General features: G+C 41.4%; 1 protein-coding gene across 1 annotated transcript in view; it reads left to right on the plus strand.

Annotated features, from left to right (window-relative positions):
- Positions 1–22700, plus strand: part of A2M (alpha-2-macroglobulin) — a gene marked incomplete at its 5' end in the record, with an annotated part of 182584 nt that overhangs the window by 110641 nt on the left and 49243 nt on the right. Inside the window, 4 exons of the mRNA XM_082267710.1 lie at positions 1392–1533; positions 5342–5570; positions 8582–8708; positions 17976–18094. Coding sequence (XP_082123836.1) covers positions 1392–1533; positions 5342–5570; positions 8582–8708; positions 17976–18094 — 617 coding nt within the window. The remainder of the gene's footprint in view (positions 1–1391; positions 1534–5341; positions 5571–8581; positions 8709–17975; positions 18095–22700) is intronic.

Below are 22700 nucleotides of genomic sequence, written 5' to 3' on the forward strand. Positions count from 1 at the left end.
ACAAATCTGAAAGTTACACTAAGGGCCAGTTCACACAACATGCAGTTCAGTACATTTTTTTTTTCTGCATCAAAAAACGCATGGAAAGTCGGTTATATGGTTTCCAGTGGCATAGTTCACACTAGTGCTTGCAGTTCCAATATATTACAGTTCCAGAATAAATAGTAGAGCATGCTGCATTTTTCCTGCACTGGACTATACTAGAACGCTGTAAAATGCATCAAAAATGCACTGGAATGTACCTAAGCGCACTGGAACACACATGTCCCTATTTAAGGTTAAGAAAAAAGAGGGGGAAGAAACGCACTGGACTGCATCAAAAACGCGTATGCAGAAAAGCATCTAGAACGCATCCTGACTGCATTTCTATGGTGTGAACTGCCTTTAAAAAGAAAAACTAAACTCTGGGAGCTGTGCTCAGAACTTTTTCACACCAGAATGCAGTACAGAAAACCTGCATTCCGTGTGCATTTCCTACACTGTGTTCAAAGCACACAGGGTGTGCCATCTGCTGCGGGTGTCAATGTATTCCTAATGACACCCCCAAAGCAGATGGCAAACATCTGCCTGCACCAGATTGCATGGTACCGCAGTACCAATGTGCTTTGGTGCGCTGCCCTTTTAAAAAGCAGTGCATGAACTATTTTCGCTGCGATGCTGTTGGGATTTAAGCCCAATGGGCTGAAAATTTGCACCATTCTAAATCGCACAGTAAGGTGGACCGCGTTCCTGTGTGATTTAGGTGTGAATCGCCCCTTGCCGTGCTGTACATCTTGGCAGAGGCAGAATTTTTCTTTCTCACGTCAGAGCCTCCAGCAAAGAGAACAGTGAGCAGCACCATAGTGACATAACAAAATCTATTTCCAAAAAGAGTAGCAGTGCCTGAGGTCTCACACTACAGATATAAAGCTCTGAGGCTGCAGCCACAGAAGCACCTAGGCACACTGACATAATTGCTGTTTTTCAGGAGGAAATTTAGGACGAAATGTACAATTCAGGATACTGCTAAGGCCAGGGATCTTCAAACTACGGCCCTCCAGCTGTTGCGGAACTACACATCCCATGAGGCAGTGTAAAATTCTGGCATTCACAGACAGGACGAGGCATGATGGGAATTGTAGTTCCTGAAGAACTGGGGGGGGCATAGTTTGAAGACCCCTGGCTAGGGCAATATTATTTATAAATGTTCCTTACAACATAGCAGATGTTCATTTTTTGAGTTCATGTCCACTTTAAAAGTATTTGAAGGTAAACACTTACAAAGATAACTTTCATTTAGGATTCCAGAAGTATTTGGCAAAGTTATTTATGAAGGGTCTTATTTTTCATGATAAATCGTAATAGGTATTTTTAAGCAAGAAATATATCTAAATTTGTCTTCTCTCTCATAGAAATGGTTGAGCCACAAATGGCCTACTTGATGTCTTCTGCTCCAATGAGAAGAGTGGGAGCACAGATCGTGGAAGAAGAGATTGTGGAAACTGTGAGGAAGTATTTCCCTGAAACATGGCTTTGGGACTTAGTAGCCATAGAGTAAGTAACAATCTGTTAGCAAGGACATAGTTATATATGAATTTGAGCAATGAACCCTAACACAATTATTTGAAAAGTAACTTCTTACCATAAGGCATACAGCCTTATCCAATAGACAGTGTAAAAAAAAAGTGACTCACAGCAGCCAATTAGAATTCACTTTACTGAACCCAGACCAGTACATGAGCTTCCTATTGGCTGCTGCGGGTACTGCACATTGCACTTTGCGTGTTCTCTTACATTAGGCGCGCCTCTTATAGTACAACATAGCTTGTACTTCACACGAGGGCCCATTTACACATTTATACTGTACGCTGCAACCCACATGTTGTTGCTTTGCCTGTTCAAAATGAATGGGCTGCAACACACAGCAATGCAAATGAAAATAGGGCAGCCTGCATTTTATTACAGTACACATTTTGGAGGTGCATTGGGGTGCCATTCACAATAAATGGTGGCACAGCATACCGATGGATATAATACATACACTATTAGAATGGTGTGAATGGGCCCTTTGTAGATCTGTGAATTGGTAGAGCCTGCAGTTGGTGTTAAGGGCCAGTTCACACCACATGCAGTCCTGTGTGTTTTTTTTCTACATCAAAAACACATGGATAGTAGGTAATATGGTTTTTAATGACATTGTTCACACCAGCTCAGTCAGTTTCAGTGCGTTCCAGTTCGAGAAAAAAAAAAAAAGTAGAACATGCTCCATTTTTTCTGCACTGGACTATACTGGAATGCAGTAAAATGCACTGGAACGCGTCTAATTGCATCAAAAAGGCACATGTCCTTATTTTTGGGAGAAGGATTAGAACATCTGTTAGTTTTTATTGCTATCTGTGCCCCTTTTAAGGAGATTCACCCTCTCTATTTGTCCTGTTTACCATTATCACTGAAAGAGAAAGTAAAGGAAAATCCCACATTTTGGGTTTTTCCCAGAAAGGTAATAGTGTGGATATCTTCCAATAGGGACACTAATTATGGGGGTCTCCAAAGAATTCCCTTAATTGGCGGAATTTCCTCTCACTTCCTGTTTGGCTATAGGACAGGAAGTGAAGGGAAATCCCTGCAATGGGACACAGGTGGCGAAAAAAAATCTGACACAGGTTACAACCCTCCCTTACTCTATCATACCTGCCAACTGTCCCGTTTTTCCCGGGACAATCCCGGCAATTAGGAGCCTGTCCCGGGTAATTTACACTGTCCCTGTTAATCAGGGACAATGTAAATCATTTAAAAAAAAAAATATATATATTTTTTTTTTTTTAATTTTGTGCTCACCCCAGCTAGGTGTTGTAGTTCTGGCAGCAGGTTGTCTCTCTCTCTGTGCCTGCTCACTCTTCCCGTCTGTCGCAAATTTAACGTGTCACCGGAGGCAGGGTGTCAGCATGGTGCACTTTCCAAAATCCGCCAGCAGGGGGAGGCAGAGCACCTACCAACAAGCTGGAGGCCTCACACTCCATTAATTACTACTATCAATAATGTTTTTTAATAGATATAATTTTTACACCTGTTAATTGATACATATATATAGTTTTCTAGCTCTAAATAAATGTGTGTACATATCCGTGTATGTGTATGTGTGTGCATATATATATATATTGCTCAAAAATATGAAAACAGACCTCAATCCTCAATGGGAAAAATCACATGCTGGATATCTATACTGGTATGGACTTGGTATGTGTTAGGATAATATGGACTGGGTAATGTGTTAGGATCTATACTGGTATGGACTATACTGGTATGGACTCTATAATGTGTTAGGATGGTATGGACTGGGTAATGTGTTAGGATCTATACTGGTGTGAACTGGGTAATGTGTTAGGATCTATACTGGTATGGACTCGGTAATGTGTTAGGATGATATGGACTGGGTAATGTGCTAGGATCTATACTGGTATGGACTGGGTAATGTGTTAGGATCTATACTGGTATGGACTGGGTAATGTGTTAGGATCTATATTGGTATGGACTGGGTAATGTGTTAGGATCTATACTGGTATGGACTGGGTAATGTGTTAGGAAGGAAAGGTTGCCACATTGTTTTATGTAAATGAAAATGATCACCCTACAGAGGGCTGAATTCAGAGACAGGTGAATAAAGTTTGAAATGTGCTCAGGTGTGACCATAGAAAAAATGTAATATGTAAATATAAATAAAGTGCAAGGTGTAAATAAGTACAATAAAACCTAATTATACCAGATAGTATAATCATACTTATTTACACTTTGCACTTTATTTATATTTCCATATTACATTTTTTGTACGGTCACACCTGAGCACATTTCACACTTTAGAATTGCAGGGAATTGTGATGAGAATTTTAAACTTTAGGCAGAAGTAGTGCAGCTGAATGGGAAAATGATTCCAACTCTGCTACTTTGGCCTCAAGTTTTCAATTCCCTTCTTGATTTCCTGTAATTCTCTCTTTATTGAGTAGACCCTATAATCTGATAAGTAGGCGGAGCTTCAGGGAAGTGGGTGTGGTAAGTAATTGATAGCTGCGCTGCAAAGTGTCCCTGGAAATTTTTTTAAAATGTTGGCAACTATGATCTATCCATAATGAAAAAAAAAAATTGCCTATAGTTCTACTTTAAGAAAAATAGGGGGGAAAATGCACTGGACCGTATTAAAAAACACACCAAAAACATATCCGGACTGCGTTTCTATAGTGTGAATTGGCTCATAAAACTAGCAGCTAGCTAGCTAGCTTTATTTGTACAAATTTTCAAGACAATACAGTCCAAAATAAATCACCGGGGGTGCCAGGTCTAATGTTACAAATAGAATTCCCTTCTCTATACAAGCCAAGGACATATCACCCACCAAACACCGGATTACAAGTCTGCACTCACAGTGCATTTTCAATTTAAATATGATTTTTGGTGGACTCACTATTTGAGAAGGTTGATCAGAGTTTTGGACCTCCTTGTTGACTTCAGGAAAGTCCCCAAGTGAAGAGTAATCATGACATCTGAATGAACCCTAACGTTGGCCATACACCGATAGAGGAAACTGGTAGATTTCCTTTGTTCAGCCAGCAAGCTGAACAACAGAAATCTGTCAGATTCCTCCATCCAAGCTAACAGCATGGCTGTCAGAATGCCCCAGCAGTGCCTAAATCTGCCTGAATGCCGACGCTGTTCAGCCAAAAATGTTTTGACCGGCTTCTCTGACAAAAGTTAATTGAACAATTGACTTTTATCAAATACAGCAGTGTTGGCAGGGCCATAAACGGCTTGAACTGGAAATGGACAAAATTCAAGCATTAATTCAAAATTCAAGTCAGCCTAAAGCGGAACTTCACTTAGAACAGAAAATTCTGCTGATTGTCCTCTGCCCCCCCCCCCCCTCCTCTGTGTGTATTGGCATTTTTTTTTTTTTTTTTTAAGAATCGGGTATTTCGTTTTGACAGTTCATCCCAATGCATGCAACCTCCTGGGATACGTCACAGGTCCCAGGAAGCTGCCGTACCATTCAGAAAGAGCAGTGCAGCTTGGGAATGTGCAGAGGGGAGCTGGCGGTGAAGCCGCAGGGAGTCACAGCTGGCTTCCCACAGTCAACATGGTGGCACCAGGCACCCAAAGACTGGCGAAGAATCAGTCTGGGTGAAGATAGCCCTGAATCCCTGGGCTAGTGAATTTTTTTTTATTAAAAGCCAGAAGTTACAGTATTTGTAGCTGCTGACTTTTATTTTTTGTTTTTTTTACTGAAGTGGAGAGCACCATTGGTGTTCTGCGGGCATCACTGTGTTCTTTTTGGAGGGGGTGTATAAAATCACACGATCTCTTCTTTTTGCAGTAATGTTGGACAAGCTACCATAAAACTGACGGTACCAGACACCATAACAACATGGAATGTGGGGATGTTCTGTACATCAGAGGAAGCAGGCTTTGGGCTTGCAGAACAAGTGTCACTGGTGACTTTCCAACCTTTCTTCTTGGACCTCACCCTGCCATACTCCGCTGTACGGGGAGAGAAGTTCACACTAAAAGCTACTGTGTTTAACTACCTGACGCAAACCATCAGGGTGAGTGATCACAAAATGTCATAACCTTGCCCAGTTTAAAGTAGAACAGTGTAGTGTAAGGTTTTCCTCTAAACAGCTCACATAAGGTTTTAAAAAAAATATACAGTTTATGTTGTCCCCACGCCATTAGTTATTTAAAACATGTGGATGATATCAAGAAATGTAAACCTGGGTGCAGAGGAGGACTGGGCAAGGGGGCAGGGGGGCAATTTCCCCTCGGGCCACTCTGATGCCCTGTAAAAAGGCTGCACAGCTTCTGCCACAGAAATGCCTAAAGGATTCCTGGTGAAGAGAAGAAAAAAGTCCTCACTGCTGACCTACCGAGTGCGGGATGAAGACAAGGACAAAGCGTAGGCCTCCCCCCCCCAGCATGGATGGTGTAAACTGTGTCTGAGCAGAGGCCCGTTCCATGCCCCATTGGAGACTCTTCTGTCTCAGCCAGCTCCCCCCAACCACCCCCTGCTGACCAGGATTCAGCCGGTAAGTAGAAAGTATCTGGGGCAGGGCTTCAGCTTGGAATAGGGGTCAGAAGGAGGAGTGGGAGGGGGGGTGTGGTGAGGGAAAGTGAAAGGAGGGCCGAGTCACTGCACCATGGGCCTCTGGTTTGTACTTGCACCCTGGGCCGAAAGTTGCCAATCTGCCCCTGCCTGGGTGTGACCCCCTTATTCTCATCAGATCCACAGTAGCTAAGAGGGCTTGAACCAGGAAAAAAAATGTGCCCTAAGGCCTCTTTCACACAGAGCGGACCGTATTGCGATCAGCTCCGGCACTTTTTTTTTTTTTACGGACACGGATGACACTTGTGTCATCCGGTCCGTATGTCCGCATATCATCCCATCAGTTTGCGGATGATATACGGACATAATGTATGTCAATGCGATTGTGGATGTCAGCAGATGACACCACTGACATCCGATTTTGCATCCTTTCCTTTTTTTAAATGGAAGAAAAAATAGGGTTCTGTTCCGTTCCAAAAAACTGAACAGAGCTGAAAGGACGCAAATTGGATGTCAGCGGACGGTCATCCGCTGACATCCGCAATCGCATTGACATGCATTATGTCCGTATATCATCCGCAAAAAAATGGGATGATATACGGAAATGCAGAGTGCCCGTGTGAAAGGGGCCTTACATTGCAGTAGGGACATCTGCCATTCTGTTTTCCCTAGTACTATCAGGCAAGTAGGATGCAGAGCAGAGGACAGGGCTATACAGTTAAAGTGGTTGAAAACCCTCACAGTTGCGTGACTAGCATCAAATGATACACAAAGATGAAACAAATCCTCCTTCATAAGTTGCACCAGTTTTTCTTCAGCCATCTGTCCTCTACAGCCATTCAAAGTCCAGAATTTACACAGGATCTCCTAGTTCTGAAAAGAAGGAGGCAGAGATCTGTCATCTCACAGTGCTGATCTCAGTGAGGACAGCTCCTAAGAGCCGGTTTACACTGGGGCGACTTGTCAGGCGACTTGGTTGCCTGACAAGTCGCCGTGGGTCACCTGCCATAGATTGGCACAGGACCCGTTCTAATAGGAGCGAGACAAGTCACTCCGACTTAGAAAAAGGGTCATGTACTACTTTGGAGCGACCTGCATTGACTTCAATGATATGAAGTCCGTGCATGTCGCTCCGAGGTCGCGGTGCGCGCTGTGCACCGCGACTTCACAGGTCGCCCCGGCAAGTCGGGTCGCCTGTATGTGAACCGGCTCTAAACCCTGATTTGAAGGAAGGGAAACACCCTTCCTCACACAGTACATGGAGAACAGGCGGAACTGAGGCTTGAAACCACTTTAAATTATCATTTTCAATATTATTATTATTATATTATCATTATTATTAGTATTCTTAATAAATGAGAAAAAAAATCATATCCAAACTTTTTGTAGAGATTAATTTCAGAAATAAAGAGATATTACCACGCCCACACAAAATTCATTGTTCAGGATCTCACCAGAAATGAAGATGGGGCAAAGATGGGAAAATATTTGGCTCCATACATTTGTGTTTGTGTTAGTATTCCCAGAGAAAGTTACTGTACTGCTGTTTTAAATTTCAGGATTGACCGATAACAGAATGAGCATAAATAAATATCGCTAATCTCAATGGATATCTTTTATATATGTACCAAGCAGGATATAACATTTGATGAAACATACAGTATCTAAAATATTATATATACAAACATACACACACATATGCACACAAATATAATATAATATCCAATGGTTTCTACTGCACACATACCAGAGTTAAAAAAAATGGACCCGGGTGCACAGCAAAGACTGTAGTGCATATAATTCAAAAGAGAGAGCGGCACTCACGGGTCTTGAAAGGTGACTACACAACACATAATGAAAGGTTTTATTTAGACATTTTGATGAGGCCCAAGCTCGTCCTGAGAAACAGCCAAACAAAGATAGAAGTACAGAGACCGCTCTGGTGTGGGAGTGTCCTGACAATCAGAAGGGTGCTGGTTAGGTCCGTAGTCCCGACAGCTGTACAATTAAGAAGTAGGCAACCGCACACCAACTTGAGAGTAGAAAATGATAAAAAAAACATTTATTGTAAATCCATAAAATCCATAACGACAAGCCAAAGACAGGAGGAAAAGAAACAGTTGACGCGTTTCACAAAATTATATTCGCTTAGTCATAACCGTTATGACTAAGCGAATTTAATTTTGTGAAACGCGTCAACTGTTTCTTTTCCTCCTGTCTTTGGCTTGTCGTTATGGATTTTATGGATTTACAATAAATGGTTTTTATCATTTTCTACTCTCAAGTTGGTGTGCGGTTGCCTACTTCTTAATTGTACACTCGTCCTGAGAAAGACAAGCTTGTCCCTCGTCGAAATGTCAAAATAAAACCTTCATTATGTGTTGTACATTCACCTTTCAAGACCCGTGAGTGTCGCTCTCTCTTTTGGATTATACACACAAATATAAATTATATGCGTATACACAATTAATATTGCCATTATTATCAATGACCATTACCTTTTTCAATTGATAGGTGGTAATTCATTTGGAAAAATCTGACAAATTCACAGCTACAATCTTAAACACAGAAGATGACGGTCAGTGTGTAAAAGCGAACCGCAGAGTGACCCTAGAATATGAAGTGATCCTACAGTCTCTTGGTAAGAACATGGTTGAGTAATGAGTAGGTCTGCACAGGGTTTTCTTATACTGAGTAAGTTATAATTTAATGTTTAAACAGAAACTCCACACAAGAAGTAGCAAAAAGTAAACTGCTGCAGGAAATACTGCTATTATGCTAAAGTCAGAAAAACTGTTCAGAGAGACCCCTGTACCCTTCTCATGATCATGGACCCACAGGCTGTCACATTGTGTTTATTATTTTAAGCTATAGTGCATGTGCCATTTATGCTTCAATTCCTTCAATTCCTGATTGGGATTCAAATAGCGGTGTCCTCTTCACACCAAAATGAGTATTTCATAGAAAACTGCTGGTATTGCATTTGAATCAGACAATAAAGCATGCAACATTTCCAGGACACATAGGACCCTTCATCAAGACATTTGTGATAAGGAATGACCATGGTTCAGTTGCAGGGATGTTGGAAAATGTTTGATAGTAATAAAGAGCACTTCTGAGGTTCCCATGTACCTATTATGGCTTGGAAATGGACCACACAATGCCAAATTATCACAAGAGACGTTCAAATCTGTTGGGATTTACAGGTGAAAAAAGAAAGCAAATAATCCGCACACTTTAATATTACCCATATAGGGGAATACTGTTTTTGGATTGCAACAATTTACAAAGCTGACATGGATTGTGTTCACCTCTTAGTCTATATGTTGCACAGGTTAAAGCAAAGTCCATAAATCATGTCTCCATTGGAAGAGTAAGCACAGATTCCCAACGATTACTGCTGCATGTTCATGGCCTGTAAAACACTGTAGGATGACTTACCTATTGCTGGTTTTATAATTAAACACTTTAGCCCCGGAAGATTTGGCTGCTCGAAGACCAGGCCCTATTTTGCGATTCGGCACTGCGTGACTTTAACTTTAACGGACAATTGCGCAATCGTGTGACGCTGTACCAAAACAAAAATTGATGTCCTTTTTTCCCACAAACAGAGCTTTCTTTTGGTGGTATTTGATCACCTGTGCAATTTTTTTTTTTTTGCGCTACGAACAAAAAAGAGCGACAATTTTGAAAAAATATCAATATTTTTCAAAATTTTTTTACATGAAATTCTCCAAAAAAAAAAGTAAAAATTTAAATTTTTTAACATTTTAGGCCAATTTGTTTTCTGCTAAATTTTTGAAAAATATTGCTAAAGATAGAATAAAAAGCACCACATCCCTATGATAAATAGTAACTACAATGGGGGGGGCCGATTGGGACTTTAAAGGTGCAAATGATGGAGAAAAATCTGAATTCTCAAAAATTGAACATTTTATTACACAAAGAAAAAAGGACAAGACAGGACATTTGATAAAATGTTAAAAGCAAAGGAATGCACTCAAAAATATCAACTCTACATGTTTCGCCATCTTCATAATAGCTTCTTCAGGAGTTTTGCCAGATATTTCTTGAGAGTGAACATTTCTAAATTACAGAAAAAAAGAGCATAAACAATAGAACAAAGGAATAACTACTAGGGCAGAAACCAAAAGGTCCTAAATTTGATGCCCTCATACACTTCACAATTTTAGCACTAATATCAAAAAAGTACCTTTATAAAGACCTGACCCCTTTCTTTTGCCGGAGGTGAACACAACGTAGGCGCCGGAGACCAGGTGAATGAGGAGGGAGGAACTGAGACATCTAGCCCCTTAAAGTTGACCCATAGAGAGGGTGATAGCCAAGCCAAGGGTAATACGTATTGAGAATGAGAAACTGCAATATAGGAATGTATTAGAAACCATATGGATTTTGTGACTTATGAATATCACATTCTTGAATGGAAATATATTTACCTATTCTGAAATAGCAATAAAGTATACTTCAAAGGTATTCCAATATCAAAAGCGGGGAGGGAGAACCAAAATTATCCCATATAAATCCCCAGGAAGAAATATCCCTTTAAGCAAGACAAAAAAATATATATATATGTGGTGTACACCTAGAATTGTAAAATATATATATATATGCTGACGGTAGAAGGTAAAATGACCAAGAATATTTACCCTTATGAGGCAATATTGCACACATAAAGTTCCATCCACACTGATATGTAATCGGACGCCAAATTGCGACAGACTTTGCCAATGGTATGCTCCAAAACAATGCTGCACAAGGGAGAGAAAGGGGCATAAAGCACGAAGTAATTTAGTCAGCATAAATAAGCCCAAAAGGAATCAGTGGAATGGTGAAAAAGAGAAATGTTCCATTACCGCAGAAATCTTCAACCGCATATGTCGTTCCCCAGTGGTCTAGTGTAATACTGACCATGTTGCGCCGGTGTAATGTTCTGGTACCTTTGGGTACCCTAATTACTCTTTCATAAGTGTATGCGCCCCACCATTCTCTTTTGGTAAGGTGCGCATACACCTTTAAGACTGATGCTGTCATCACTGAGCGCCGGACTGGATGGCTATTTAGATCGCCGGCTCTCACTCACATGTGTTCGTTCAAACTGCTTTGTGCCTTGATGCTAACCTGTCTTGAAGCTCTCATGCTTGCAAGCATACCTCGCTGTCGGAACCACGCTGCGCTGATCCCTGTATCCCGCTACCGGATCATCCGCTCTTGCCGAACCTCTCCTCTGCTACATTGCTATTAGTGATAAGTACCCCACAGGGGAAACCTCTATAACCTTTATACTAAAGCTTACACTATCTAGCTCTGCATACTAAGGACTATTACTACATCTGCATTATCTAAGATTGCTAGCTCTTGAGCCTACTACCACCTGTTCTTGCACTGGGTTGATCTCTCTTGTATGTCCACCTGCTACTCTGTCATCTGCTACCATACATGATTGCTAAACCTATCTGCATCCCATCTGCTACTATCTTACTTTCAAGAACATTTCCTTTCAAGTGTCTGTCATCTACCATCTCTACCCAACCTGTCTCTTCAGCCTATCATCACTGTGTTACTATATACATAAGTCACTCTAGGAAACATCTTATTGAGTGTGTGTATTTACTTGCTGAATTGAGATCCTCCACACATGATGAGTCATTGGGAGTTGGGATTGGTGTCTCAGCGTTTCTCTACATGACTACTGAAGTGGAATATTTCTGCAGCTGAAAATCCACATCATACGTAAAACGCAGGAGCGTTACAGCCGGCATTTATACACCCTCTCCACTCCCGCGGCATCTGACGTCACCGTAGGAGTGAGAGCAAGATGCACCCGGCGATCCAATTGAAGCCAAGCAGGAAGTGCGTCATACAGACGCGACCGCATCATATGATGCCACCCGGAACCGGAAGTCGAGGATGACTACATCCGGTTCGGTCGCCATGTAAGCAGAGGAGGTAAATTGAAAAGGAGAGATAGTCCGAAATAGATTCAACACTCGGATCAACCCAAATGGCGCTACTTAAAGCGATGATACTTACCTGAGAGAATATTGAAATATATAAAGATATAAAGACGATTTTATAGGACACAGTCACATACAAAAATCTGCCTCAATTGCTCTCTAGTGTCTATAGTGAGAAATATGCATTCAGCTGTTGAACAAAGAGAAGTAGAGAAAAAAGGGAATAAAATGTAATATAAGGCTCCAAAAAGGAAATCAGCCGGGAATCAAAGGCGGTGCTGCTACTAACCAGGCCAGACCAATTTTGCCTGGAAAAATAAGGTAGGGCACCGCGGGTGCCCATATAGGCAACAAAAGCAGAGGCAAGATGGAGGCCCAGTTCAAGTTCTCAATCTGATGGAAAAAAGTCACCCGATCTGTTTGACGCCCCCAGTCATGTCCACCTACCGGCAAGGATCAGGAATTTGTTGAAAGCAGTTTGATAAAGAAAGAGAAATTCCTTGTTCTTTTGTGAGTAGAGAACTACATCTGAAAAACATAATACAATCAATTCATATCAACACTGTATAAATTAACAATGCATAAAGCATAAGAAAAGGGGATACTGTGTCAAAGCACAGGATCCTGACCTGTTAGTTTTCAACCCGAATAGTGTATTTTAACTAACAATGAATTCTTTTGACATTGCCTAGCCAAGAAAGGGCTTGAAACTAATGGATTCATTAATACCAGGATACTGAATAGCTGATAAATTAAATATCCATTTTGTTTCACGTTGCAATAAATTTCTGTCTACACTTCCACCTTGTTCATTCAGTGGAACATGTTCCAAAGCAAAAAATGTCATCATTTTGTCATCAAAGCCATGATATAGACCCATATGTCGACTAATGGGACTTTCGAACTTCTTGTTTTTGACAAGTTTCACGTGGTCTCGAATTCTATTAAAAAAAGGTCTTTTTGTTTTGCCTATATAGAAGGTTTTACAGCTACACTACATTATATATACAACTCCAACAGTTTGGCAACTTGCATAAAAATTGGGTTTATATAATTTCCCATTTGGAAGAACGATTTCACTCAAATTAGGCAAATATCTGCAGAAGTTGCATCTTCTGCAAGAATATGTGCCCGTTAATTTCCTTTTACATTTGCTTGAAGGAGTGTAATGACTATGGACCAGCTGGTCCCTTAATGATCGAGACCTTTTAAATGTTATTTGAGGACGGTCACCAACATATTTGGACACCTTTTCATCAGCCTCTAAGAGGTACCAAAATTTCTTTAAAATTAATCGTACCTGGTCATGTTGGCCAGAGTAAGGAGTAATTAGCCGTACCTCATCAGTATTAGTAGTTTTTTTCTTTTTGCCAAAAATCAAATCAGTTCTGTTCCATTTTTTAGCTCTGTGATAAGATCTTTTAAGACATGCCCTGCTATATCCCCTACATAGTAATCGTCTCTGTAATTTTTTTGCCTCTCTTTCAAAGTCTTCTAATTGAGTACAATTACGCCTAATTCTTAAGTATTGGCTATATGGTATACTCGATACCAATGGTTGGGGGTGGGAGCTATCTGCCCTCAGGATAGTATTCCCTGCGGTGGTTTTACGAAAGAGGGTGGAGCCCAATGTTCCATCTTCACCTACATAGATTGCGATATCCAAAAAATCCAAGGATTTCTGGCTATATGTATATGTAAATTTAAGATTGAAATCATTGATTTTCAAAGTTTCAAGAAACTTCAATAACATAGTTAAAGAACCTGTCCAAATCATAAAAATGTCATCGATAAATCTTCTCCATAGGAGTACACAGGAGAGAAGAGACTCAAGATCCTCCCTGGAGAAGAGATCACGTTCCTATCCCCCCAGGTGCAGGTTGGCATAGGAGGGGGCACACTTGGTCACCATAGCCACACCCTGCACCTGGAGGTAATGGGAACCATTGAATAGAAATACATTGTTTGACAAAATAAATCTAAGAAGTGAGATGATGAAAACATTGTATTCTGATGAGGAACCTCCTCTCTCAGATAGGAAGCCCTCTACAACTCTAACTAACTTTTCTGCTAAATATTTTTGGCAAAAAAAATTGCAATAAGCAACAATAGATCTTCCAGAAGCCAGCATCAATAGACCCTTCCTTCAACAGTAGATCTCTCCCATCAACAACTGACCGGAACTGTTGGAACTGCGCTCCCCCGTGTTCCCACTGAAAAAAAGGCCTGTGGACATCCATTGTGGAACTGAATCTACATAGCTACATAGTTGGATAAAGACACCAGTCCATCCAATTCAACCCAAGTGTGTGTTTGTAATACTACCATTTTCCATATCCCAGTACATTGTGCTTGCTGGGAAACTCCCTAAGGATTTCAAAATTAGCATGTATGTTCTACTGAATTTATAAATTGCTTGCATCAATTGCAAAAATGCAGTTTGGGTTTAATACCACTTAAAAGCCAACAACCAAAAAGCTTAATGCCCAATTAATATGCATAGAAGCAGTTTAAAGTGGAGTTCCGGCCTATTTTACAACTTTAGTGATTCCTGGAGTGCTCGCTATGCTGATCAACAATTGGGCATTTTTTTCGGGGGTCCCTTACCTTATTTTCAGGGCATTTTTGATTGTACTTCCTCCTTCTCCCCCCTCTGTGGCCACGGCCACCGACATCACTTCCGCCTTTACATTGCATCCTGGGAGCTGTTTGTCATCACTCCCAGGAGGCTGAAATCAGGAAGAACTCCCAGAACACTCCCTGGAATCAGGAAGAAGGACACAGCAGATTACACTGCGGCTTCAGATACCCACATCCAAGATGGCCGCGCCCAGACAGCATTTTTAAAAGTAAGATTTTGACTAAAATCCAATACCGTACACCTTGTAAGTATGAGAACAGCGGTTCTGTAAAGGGCGATGGATTAGTATTATAGGGGTATTTTTAGTTAAAAAAGGTATTTGAGGCCGGAACTCCGCTTTAACTTGCCAAAGGGTTTGTAATAGTATCTATCTAGTTCTGATGTGTATACAGCTCTGCCAGATAGCATAGCTGAGTAAGTGACCTCACTTTTTCAAACTTCAGTTAAGCAATACAATTTGGTCACTCCCTGTAACGCTCCTGCGTTTTCTGAAACAAGATGGATTTGCAGCTGCAGAAAAACTCCACTCAGCAGTCATGTAGAGATACGTTGAAATACCAATTCCAACTCCCAAGACTCATCACTGTGGTCTGTCTGATTCAGCATACAAATATACACACTCAATAAGATGTTCCTGGAGTGATAGATGTATATAGCAGTATAGTGGTGATGAGCTAAAGAGACAGGTATGAACAGTGACAATAGGTGAACAGCACTTGAGAGGAATGTTCATGAGAGTATAGATGGTAACAGGTAGGATGCAGATAGGTTAGCAATCATGTATGGTAGTAGGTGGTAGGATAGCAGATGACATACAGGAGAGACTAACCCAGTGCAAGGATAGATGTTAGTAGGCTCAAGAGCTAGCAATCTAAACAACAGTGCAGATGATAGTAACAGTCCTTAATATGCAGAGCTAGATAGTGTAAGCTTAGTAGGAAAGTTTATGGAGGATTCCCCTGCGGGGTACTTATCACTAATAGCAAGCAGTAGTAGAGAGGTTCGGTATGAGCGAGTGATCCGGTAGCGGGATACAGGGATCAGTAGCGAGGTTCCGACAGCGAGGTACGCTTGTGAGCATATGAGCTTCAAGGCAGGTTGAACGAACATGTGAGTGAGAACGCCGGCGGTTGAAATAGCCGCTCTTCGGCGCTCAGTGATGACAGCATCGGTCTTAAAGGTGTATGCGCACCTACCAAAAGAGAATGGTGGGACGCATACATGAATGGGAAGTGAAATAAGGGGTACCAGAGGTACCAGAACATTACACTCCCCTGATCCCAGCCTGTGATTGGACAATGACCAATAGGTTTATCTGGCTCCTGTTGTAAGTATGATCTTTATCAGCACTCGTGCAGGCAGCAAAGCCTGGTACTGCCCCTTCCTCTGCCAATATGACAGCTGATACACAAAGGATGGCAGAACATTGGTATACATGAAGGCTTCATGCACATGAACATATTAAAATACTTCCTTCTCAGTGTTGGGGGTAACTAGTTACAAAGTAACTGATTACAGTAACTACATTACTTTTTTTGGTAACTAAGTAAAGTAACTAGTTACAATACTAATATTGGTAACTACACTACTTTACTAGGCTATAGGAAGTAACTACACTACTTTACTAGGCTATCGGAACGCGCTTCCCTGCGTTACCCAAGGTGTGCGATACAATCGTTATTTCGAAGAATAGAGAGGGATGAAGTTTATGACTTTTTGTTGCACTTTATCTTTTATTCTGTTTTTTCAGGTTTTGCTCTCATGTTTACCAAAGCCTGTGTTTATACAATAAACTCTATGCAGAAAGAGTGTCATGTATCTTCTTCTACACAGTCAATTAAGAAAGAGGAAAGTAAAGTAATAAGTAGTGAAGTTACTTTTCAAATGCAGTAACTAGTAGAGTAATCTCGTTACAATTTACAGAAGTAACTAGTAACTAGTTAAATTTTTTGAGTAACTACCCCAACACTGTTCCTTCTATGCTGGATCTTTCTGTTGGGGTCTGGCAGTAAAATCCAGCATAAGAAAATAATTGTTTTGACATGTAATTATGCGGTTATAGGTGTATGGCATTTAGAAAGGAACCTACCTGTCACAAAGTGTATGGAAACATTGGCTGAAATAGAGCTCTAAAAGCAATATTTTTTCTGCCTATGTGTGTGAGGCCATAGACAGATTTGCGTACATAGGCCAGTTGCATTTATGTATTCATTTATGTATGTTTTAAAGTGATATTAAAAGGCAACGTTTTTTTTTGCTTAAAGAACAAACATGTTATACTTACTTGCTCTGTGCAGTTGGTTTTGCACAGAGCAGCATGGATCCTCCTCTTTTTGGGTCCCTCACCGGCACTCCTGGCCCCTCCCTCCTGCTGAGTGCCCCTAAAGCAAGCAGCTTGCTTTGGGGGCACCCAAGCAGGCTCGCTCCCAAGTATCCATTCACACACAGAGCTCATCTCTCTCCTCATTAGCTCACTGGCTGGGATTGACAGCAGCGGGAGCCGAGGCTCTTGTGCACATCTGCATATCGCTGGATCTCAATGGGGCTCAGGTAAGTTTTAGGAGGGCTGGAGGGGCTGCTGGACATAGAATGCATTAAGGTAAAACATCTTCTGCCTTTAGAACCATTTTAACAAAGACATAACCATGTTAAATTCTTGTTTTTCTGCTCCGAGCCCAGCCTTAAGCTCACACAATAATGAAGGAACAAGACCGGTTAGGTTATCCAATTATTAGAAAAAAAGAAGTCAGGTCCACACAAGATAAAGGCTTTAAACTTAAACTCTAGGCTGATACTGTAAAAAGACACAAATAAATGCATATCTGTATTAATAGATCATTCCATTTATTTTTAAATGCAAACAGTGCAAGTTCCTGAATGTGACCTGGCATTGGCCTCTTTTAGACCCTATATAAGCAGGGCTGGAGTGTCAGGAGAAGAAGCAGTGAAAGGAACCAATCAGTTCATGTGCCAACAGGGGGCGTGCTGATAGGTGGAGAAAGCAGAGTGACAGAAAGGTGAGCTGCTTCTCCTTTCACTGTCCAGTTACAGCTTGAGGTGGGTCTAAGAGGACCTGGGCACAGAGGAAAAATGATGCTGGCCTCCAGGCTGAGGACATCCAGTTAAAGTACTATGGATTGAAAGTAATACAGAAAAAGCTATTATTGTTATTTATCTTTTAATGGGTTATTAATTTTTATCTTGTTATTATTTGCTGGAGTGCTACATTAAACCCAGAGATGAGAACCTGTACATGGGTGTAGTGTAAGAGATCCTCCTGTGTTTTTCTCAGGCGAAGTGAACTTTACAGTGAGTGCTCAGACCCTGCCAGGAGGAGGACTGTGCGGCAATGAGATTGTAAACCCAATACAAGGGAGAAAGGACACAATCACCAAACATATTCTAGTGGAGGTGAGTCTATTTTGTCATTTGACTACAATATTCACTGCACAGGAATTGAAAATGGAGGATGACAGTACAATGTCTATATGACAGCAAACTTTCTCGTTCAAAATATTTTATTAGTATTATGAATATACAATAGATGCAATAACAATTATGAACATATAATAGATACAACGGAAATGTATAAAATGTATAAAACGGAGTCCAGGTAGAAAGGAATGCAAAATTTGGAAATATAATCAATGTAACAAATATCGGTGAAGTGGATTGCAATAGAATCAGAACAGTAGAAACAACATATCCGTATCCATCTACAAGGCTACCCCTAAGGGGTTCAAGCTGTGGCCCGGAAGAGGAACAGGCAGAAGCATTGATCTACATATAGGAGGGACTCAGATTGGAGTACCAAGCCTAAATAGCAAAAGCATTCCAAACAGCAAACTTTCAATATTTGTGCAACTTACTTAAAAAATTCCTAGTCCCCAGCCTTACTACTCACTAAACTTATAGTACTTTACAAAAGTTTTAGGCAGGTGTGAAAAAATGCTGTAAAGTAAGAATTATTTCAAAAATATTTAAAATAAATATATTTTAAATGTTTAATACTATCAAATTACAAATTGCACAGTGAACGATCACAAGAAAAATCTAAATCAAATTAATATTTGTTGTGACTACCCTTTGGCTTCAAACCAGCATCAATTCTTGAATTAGAGTCAGGTGTATGAATAACCAATTACACCAAGTGGGGGCAAATGATAATCCATTTCATATGTAGGTTTAAAACACAGTTATTAACAGAAACATAAACAGCTGTGTAAGAGGCTTAAAACTGGGTGAGGTACAGCCAAACTCTGCTACTAAGGTGAGTTTGTAGAAGACAGTATCATGTCACAGGTCATATGTGCTGTTTGAAGAAACACAAACAAACAGGAAATGTTGAGGAGTGTAGACGCAGTGTTTGGCCAAGCAAATTTAATGCAGCAGATGAAAGACACATCGTGCCTAGGCTGGCCATCCATGGGTCGAATATCGAAAGAATTTTCTTTAGAAAATCTTATCTAAGAATTTTCGTTCGAATTTCTCACCATTAGTGGGTTGCAGCAATGGCTGATTTTCGTGTGTTCATCGAATTTGAGTGATCGGGTATGTTGGAAATTTTTTTAAAAATGAACGATTTTTCTAATCAATGATGGGAGAATCGTGCGAGAAATATAATTAAAAAGAAATGTGCATGATTGCAAGAATAGAAAATTCCCTGAAAGAAAAGAAGATTCCCAGGACACTAAAATTATTTTCTGTAGCCATATAAGGAGAAATTGAAGACTTGGTCGGTCGAATTTCGAAATCAACGGTGGCACCATTGAATCACAAAACACACAAAATTTCTGATTTGCGAAAAAATCTTCTTTCGAAATTCGACACATGTATGGCCAGCCTTAGTTCCCCTGCAACATCAGAAGGTGTTGGCAGAAACCAATGGGACCCAGGTACAGGTGGAGAATTCTGCCTAGAAGTGGTCTTCATTGAAGAATTGCAGCCAGAAAGCCATACCTCCAACATGGAAACAAGGCTAAGCAACTCAACTATGCTCGAAAATATATGAACCGGGGTTCAGGAAAATGGCAGCAGGCGCTCTGGATTGATTAATCAAAATTTGAAATATTTGGCTGTAACAGGTGGCAGTTTGTTTGCCGAAGGGCTAGAGAGCGATACAATAATGAGTGTCTGCAGGCAGAGTTAAGCATGGTGGATGTTCCTTGCAAGTTTGGGGCTGCATTTCTGCAAATGGAGTTGGAGATTTGGTTGGGATCAATGGTGTCCTCAATGCTGAGAAATACGAACTGATACTTATCCATCATGTCATACCATCAGGGAGGCATGTGAATGGCCCCAAATATATTCTGCAGCAGTACAACAACCCCAAACATACAGCCAATGTCCTGTTATATTGCTTTTCACCTCAAAGTAGAGATGAAAGCATTTCACTGTATCCCAGAACATGGGGTGCAGGCTTGTCCTGATACCAATTTCACTCTGACCCCGCCAGGACCCTATGCGTAAGCCTCGGTGGGCGAGGTGAAACGCATCAGAGTGTGTGGTGCAGACATGTAGGTTGAGGTTGCTCCATATCATTTATTCACCTGGGCTGGTCGGGAGTAATGGTGCTCCTTTGCTCTATATATCTAATGCCATTAAGGACTATCATAGGTGTATAGAAGAACAAGGAGTCCTGGAAGTGATGGTTTGGCCCCCATAGAGTCCTGATCTTAACATCATGGAGTCTGTCTGGGATTACATGAAAAGACACAAAGACATGAGGTAGTATACATCCAGAGAAAATCTGTGATTAGTTCCCCAAGATGTTTTGAACAACCTACCTGCCAAGTTCTTTCAAAATCAGTGTACCTAGAAGAATTGATGCTATTTTGAAGGCAAAGGGTGGTGTCCTGTAAGGTGGTATGTTGACCAAGCCATGTACCAAAGTCAAGTTGTCTTGCCAGTAAGTGCCCGTTCACATACGAGCGACGCTACTTCCCGGGGCGACCTCCGAGATCGCGGTGCGAGCAGCGTGCCGCGACCTTGGAGCGGCCGCCACGGACTTCATAACATTGAAGTCTATGGCGGTCGCCTCCTGGTCGCCCCAAAGAAGCTCCGGACCCTTTTTCTAAGTCGGAGCGACTTGTGTCGCTCCTATTAGAACGGGTCCGCAGCTTCCCTATGGGAGGCGACCTACGGCGACCTGTGAGGCGACCAGGTCGCCTCACAGGTCGCCTTAGTGTGAACGGGGACTAATAGTGTTCACTATTGTTTGTTTACAAACAATTTTTATATGTGAAGTATAAATCACAATTGACCAAAAAGATTGTCAGTTTACAGTAGTTACAAAAGAAATTGAAGCTTCCATAAGAAAAAAAAAAACAACAAACAATCAGAGGAACAGCTAACAGCATCAGTGCTAGACTATAGTTTTAAGCATCAGATCAATATACTGCTTGTGAAGAATATTCCATAAATACTGAATTAGAAACATGGAACAAAGCATTCTGAACCCAATTCAAATCTGCAAATAGGGAAAATATTAGAAAAAAAAAAAAAAAAAAAAAAATGACGGGAAGCCTTCTTCCAAGCACTCCACTTGGCATCAGGGAGTGCAGAGTATCAAAGAGCATATGGTGTATTCTTTCCATCAGCATTACAGAATTAACTTTATCAATGATGAGGGAAAATGGAACAATAGTGTTCATTATTGAACCAACTGAGGGCTCTTTTCCAGTATATTAATGCCTGTAGTAATCACTGTGTCCATTCAAAGTTACTGTCTTGGGTTTATTTCCAGCATGGGTCTTTTCAAGGTACTTTGGGTTCCCAAAGTCATTCTCAAAGATGAATTGGGGGTCTACATGAGTTGGTCCTAAAATGTTCCTGAGTTTTTAAGACTATTGTAGGAATCTTAGATTGTAAGCAGCAGTGGCGGCTGGTGCTCAAAATTTTTGGGGGGGCGCAAAAAGAAAAATGTAATAGGTATTGCTTCGCCTCAAAAAACGCAGTATAAAATTGCTTGACTTTGAAGTCATGGTACAGGCATGGCACAGGTGATGGTATAGGCATGGCATAGGTGATGGTACAGGCATGGCACAGGTGATGGTATAGGCATGGCATAGGTGATGGTACAGGCATGGCACAGGTGATGGTATAGGCATGGCATAGGTGATGGTACAGGCAAGGCACAGGTGATGGTATAGGCATGGCACAGGTATGGTAAAGGCATGTCACAGGTCATGGTACAGGAGATGGTATATGCCCCCTTTCAATGCAGTGACCAGCGTACATGCCCCCTTTCAATGCAGAGACCAGTGTACATGCCCCCTTCAATGCAGAGTTCAGCGTGCGTGCCCCCTTCAATGCAATGAACATTGTGCTGTGCCCCCTTCAATGCAATAAACACTGTGCTATGCCCCCTTCAATGCAATAAACACTGTGCTGTGCCCCCACAATGCAGAGTTCAGCGTGCATGCCCCCTTCAATGCAACTGTGCTGTGCCCCCTTCAATGCAATGAACAATGTGCTGTGCCCCCTTCAATGCAATAAACACTGTGCTGTGCCCCCTTCAATGCAATAAACCCTGTGCTATGTCCCCTTCAATGCAATGAACACTGTGCTGTGCCCCAACAATGCAGAGTTCAGCGTGCATGCCCCCTTCAATGCAACACTGTGCTGTGCCCCCTTCAATGCAATAAACACTGTGCTGTGCCCCCTTCAATGCAATAAACACTGTGCTGTGCCCCCACAATGCAGAGTTCAGCGTGCATGCCCCCTTCAATGCAACTGTGCTGTGCCCCCTTCAATGCAATGAACAATGTGCTGTGCCCCCTTCAATGCAATAAACACTGTGCTGTGCCCCCTTCAATGCAATAAACCCTGTGCTATGTCCCCTTCAATGCAATGAACACTGTGCTGTGCCCCAACAATGCAGAGTTCAGCGTGCATGCCCCCTTCAATGCAACACTGTGCTGTGCCCCCTTCAATGCAATAAACACTGTGCTGTGCCCCCTTCAATGCAATAAACACTGTGCTGTGCCCCCTTCAATGCAATAAACACTGTGCTGTG

This window comes from Pelophylax lessonae, assembly GCF_965119305.1.
Source record: "Pelophylax lessonae genome assembly, chromosome: 9".
NCBI classification, from domain to species: Eukaryota; Metazoa; Chordata; class Amphibia; order Anura; family Ranidae; genus Pelophylax; species Pelophylax lessonae.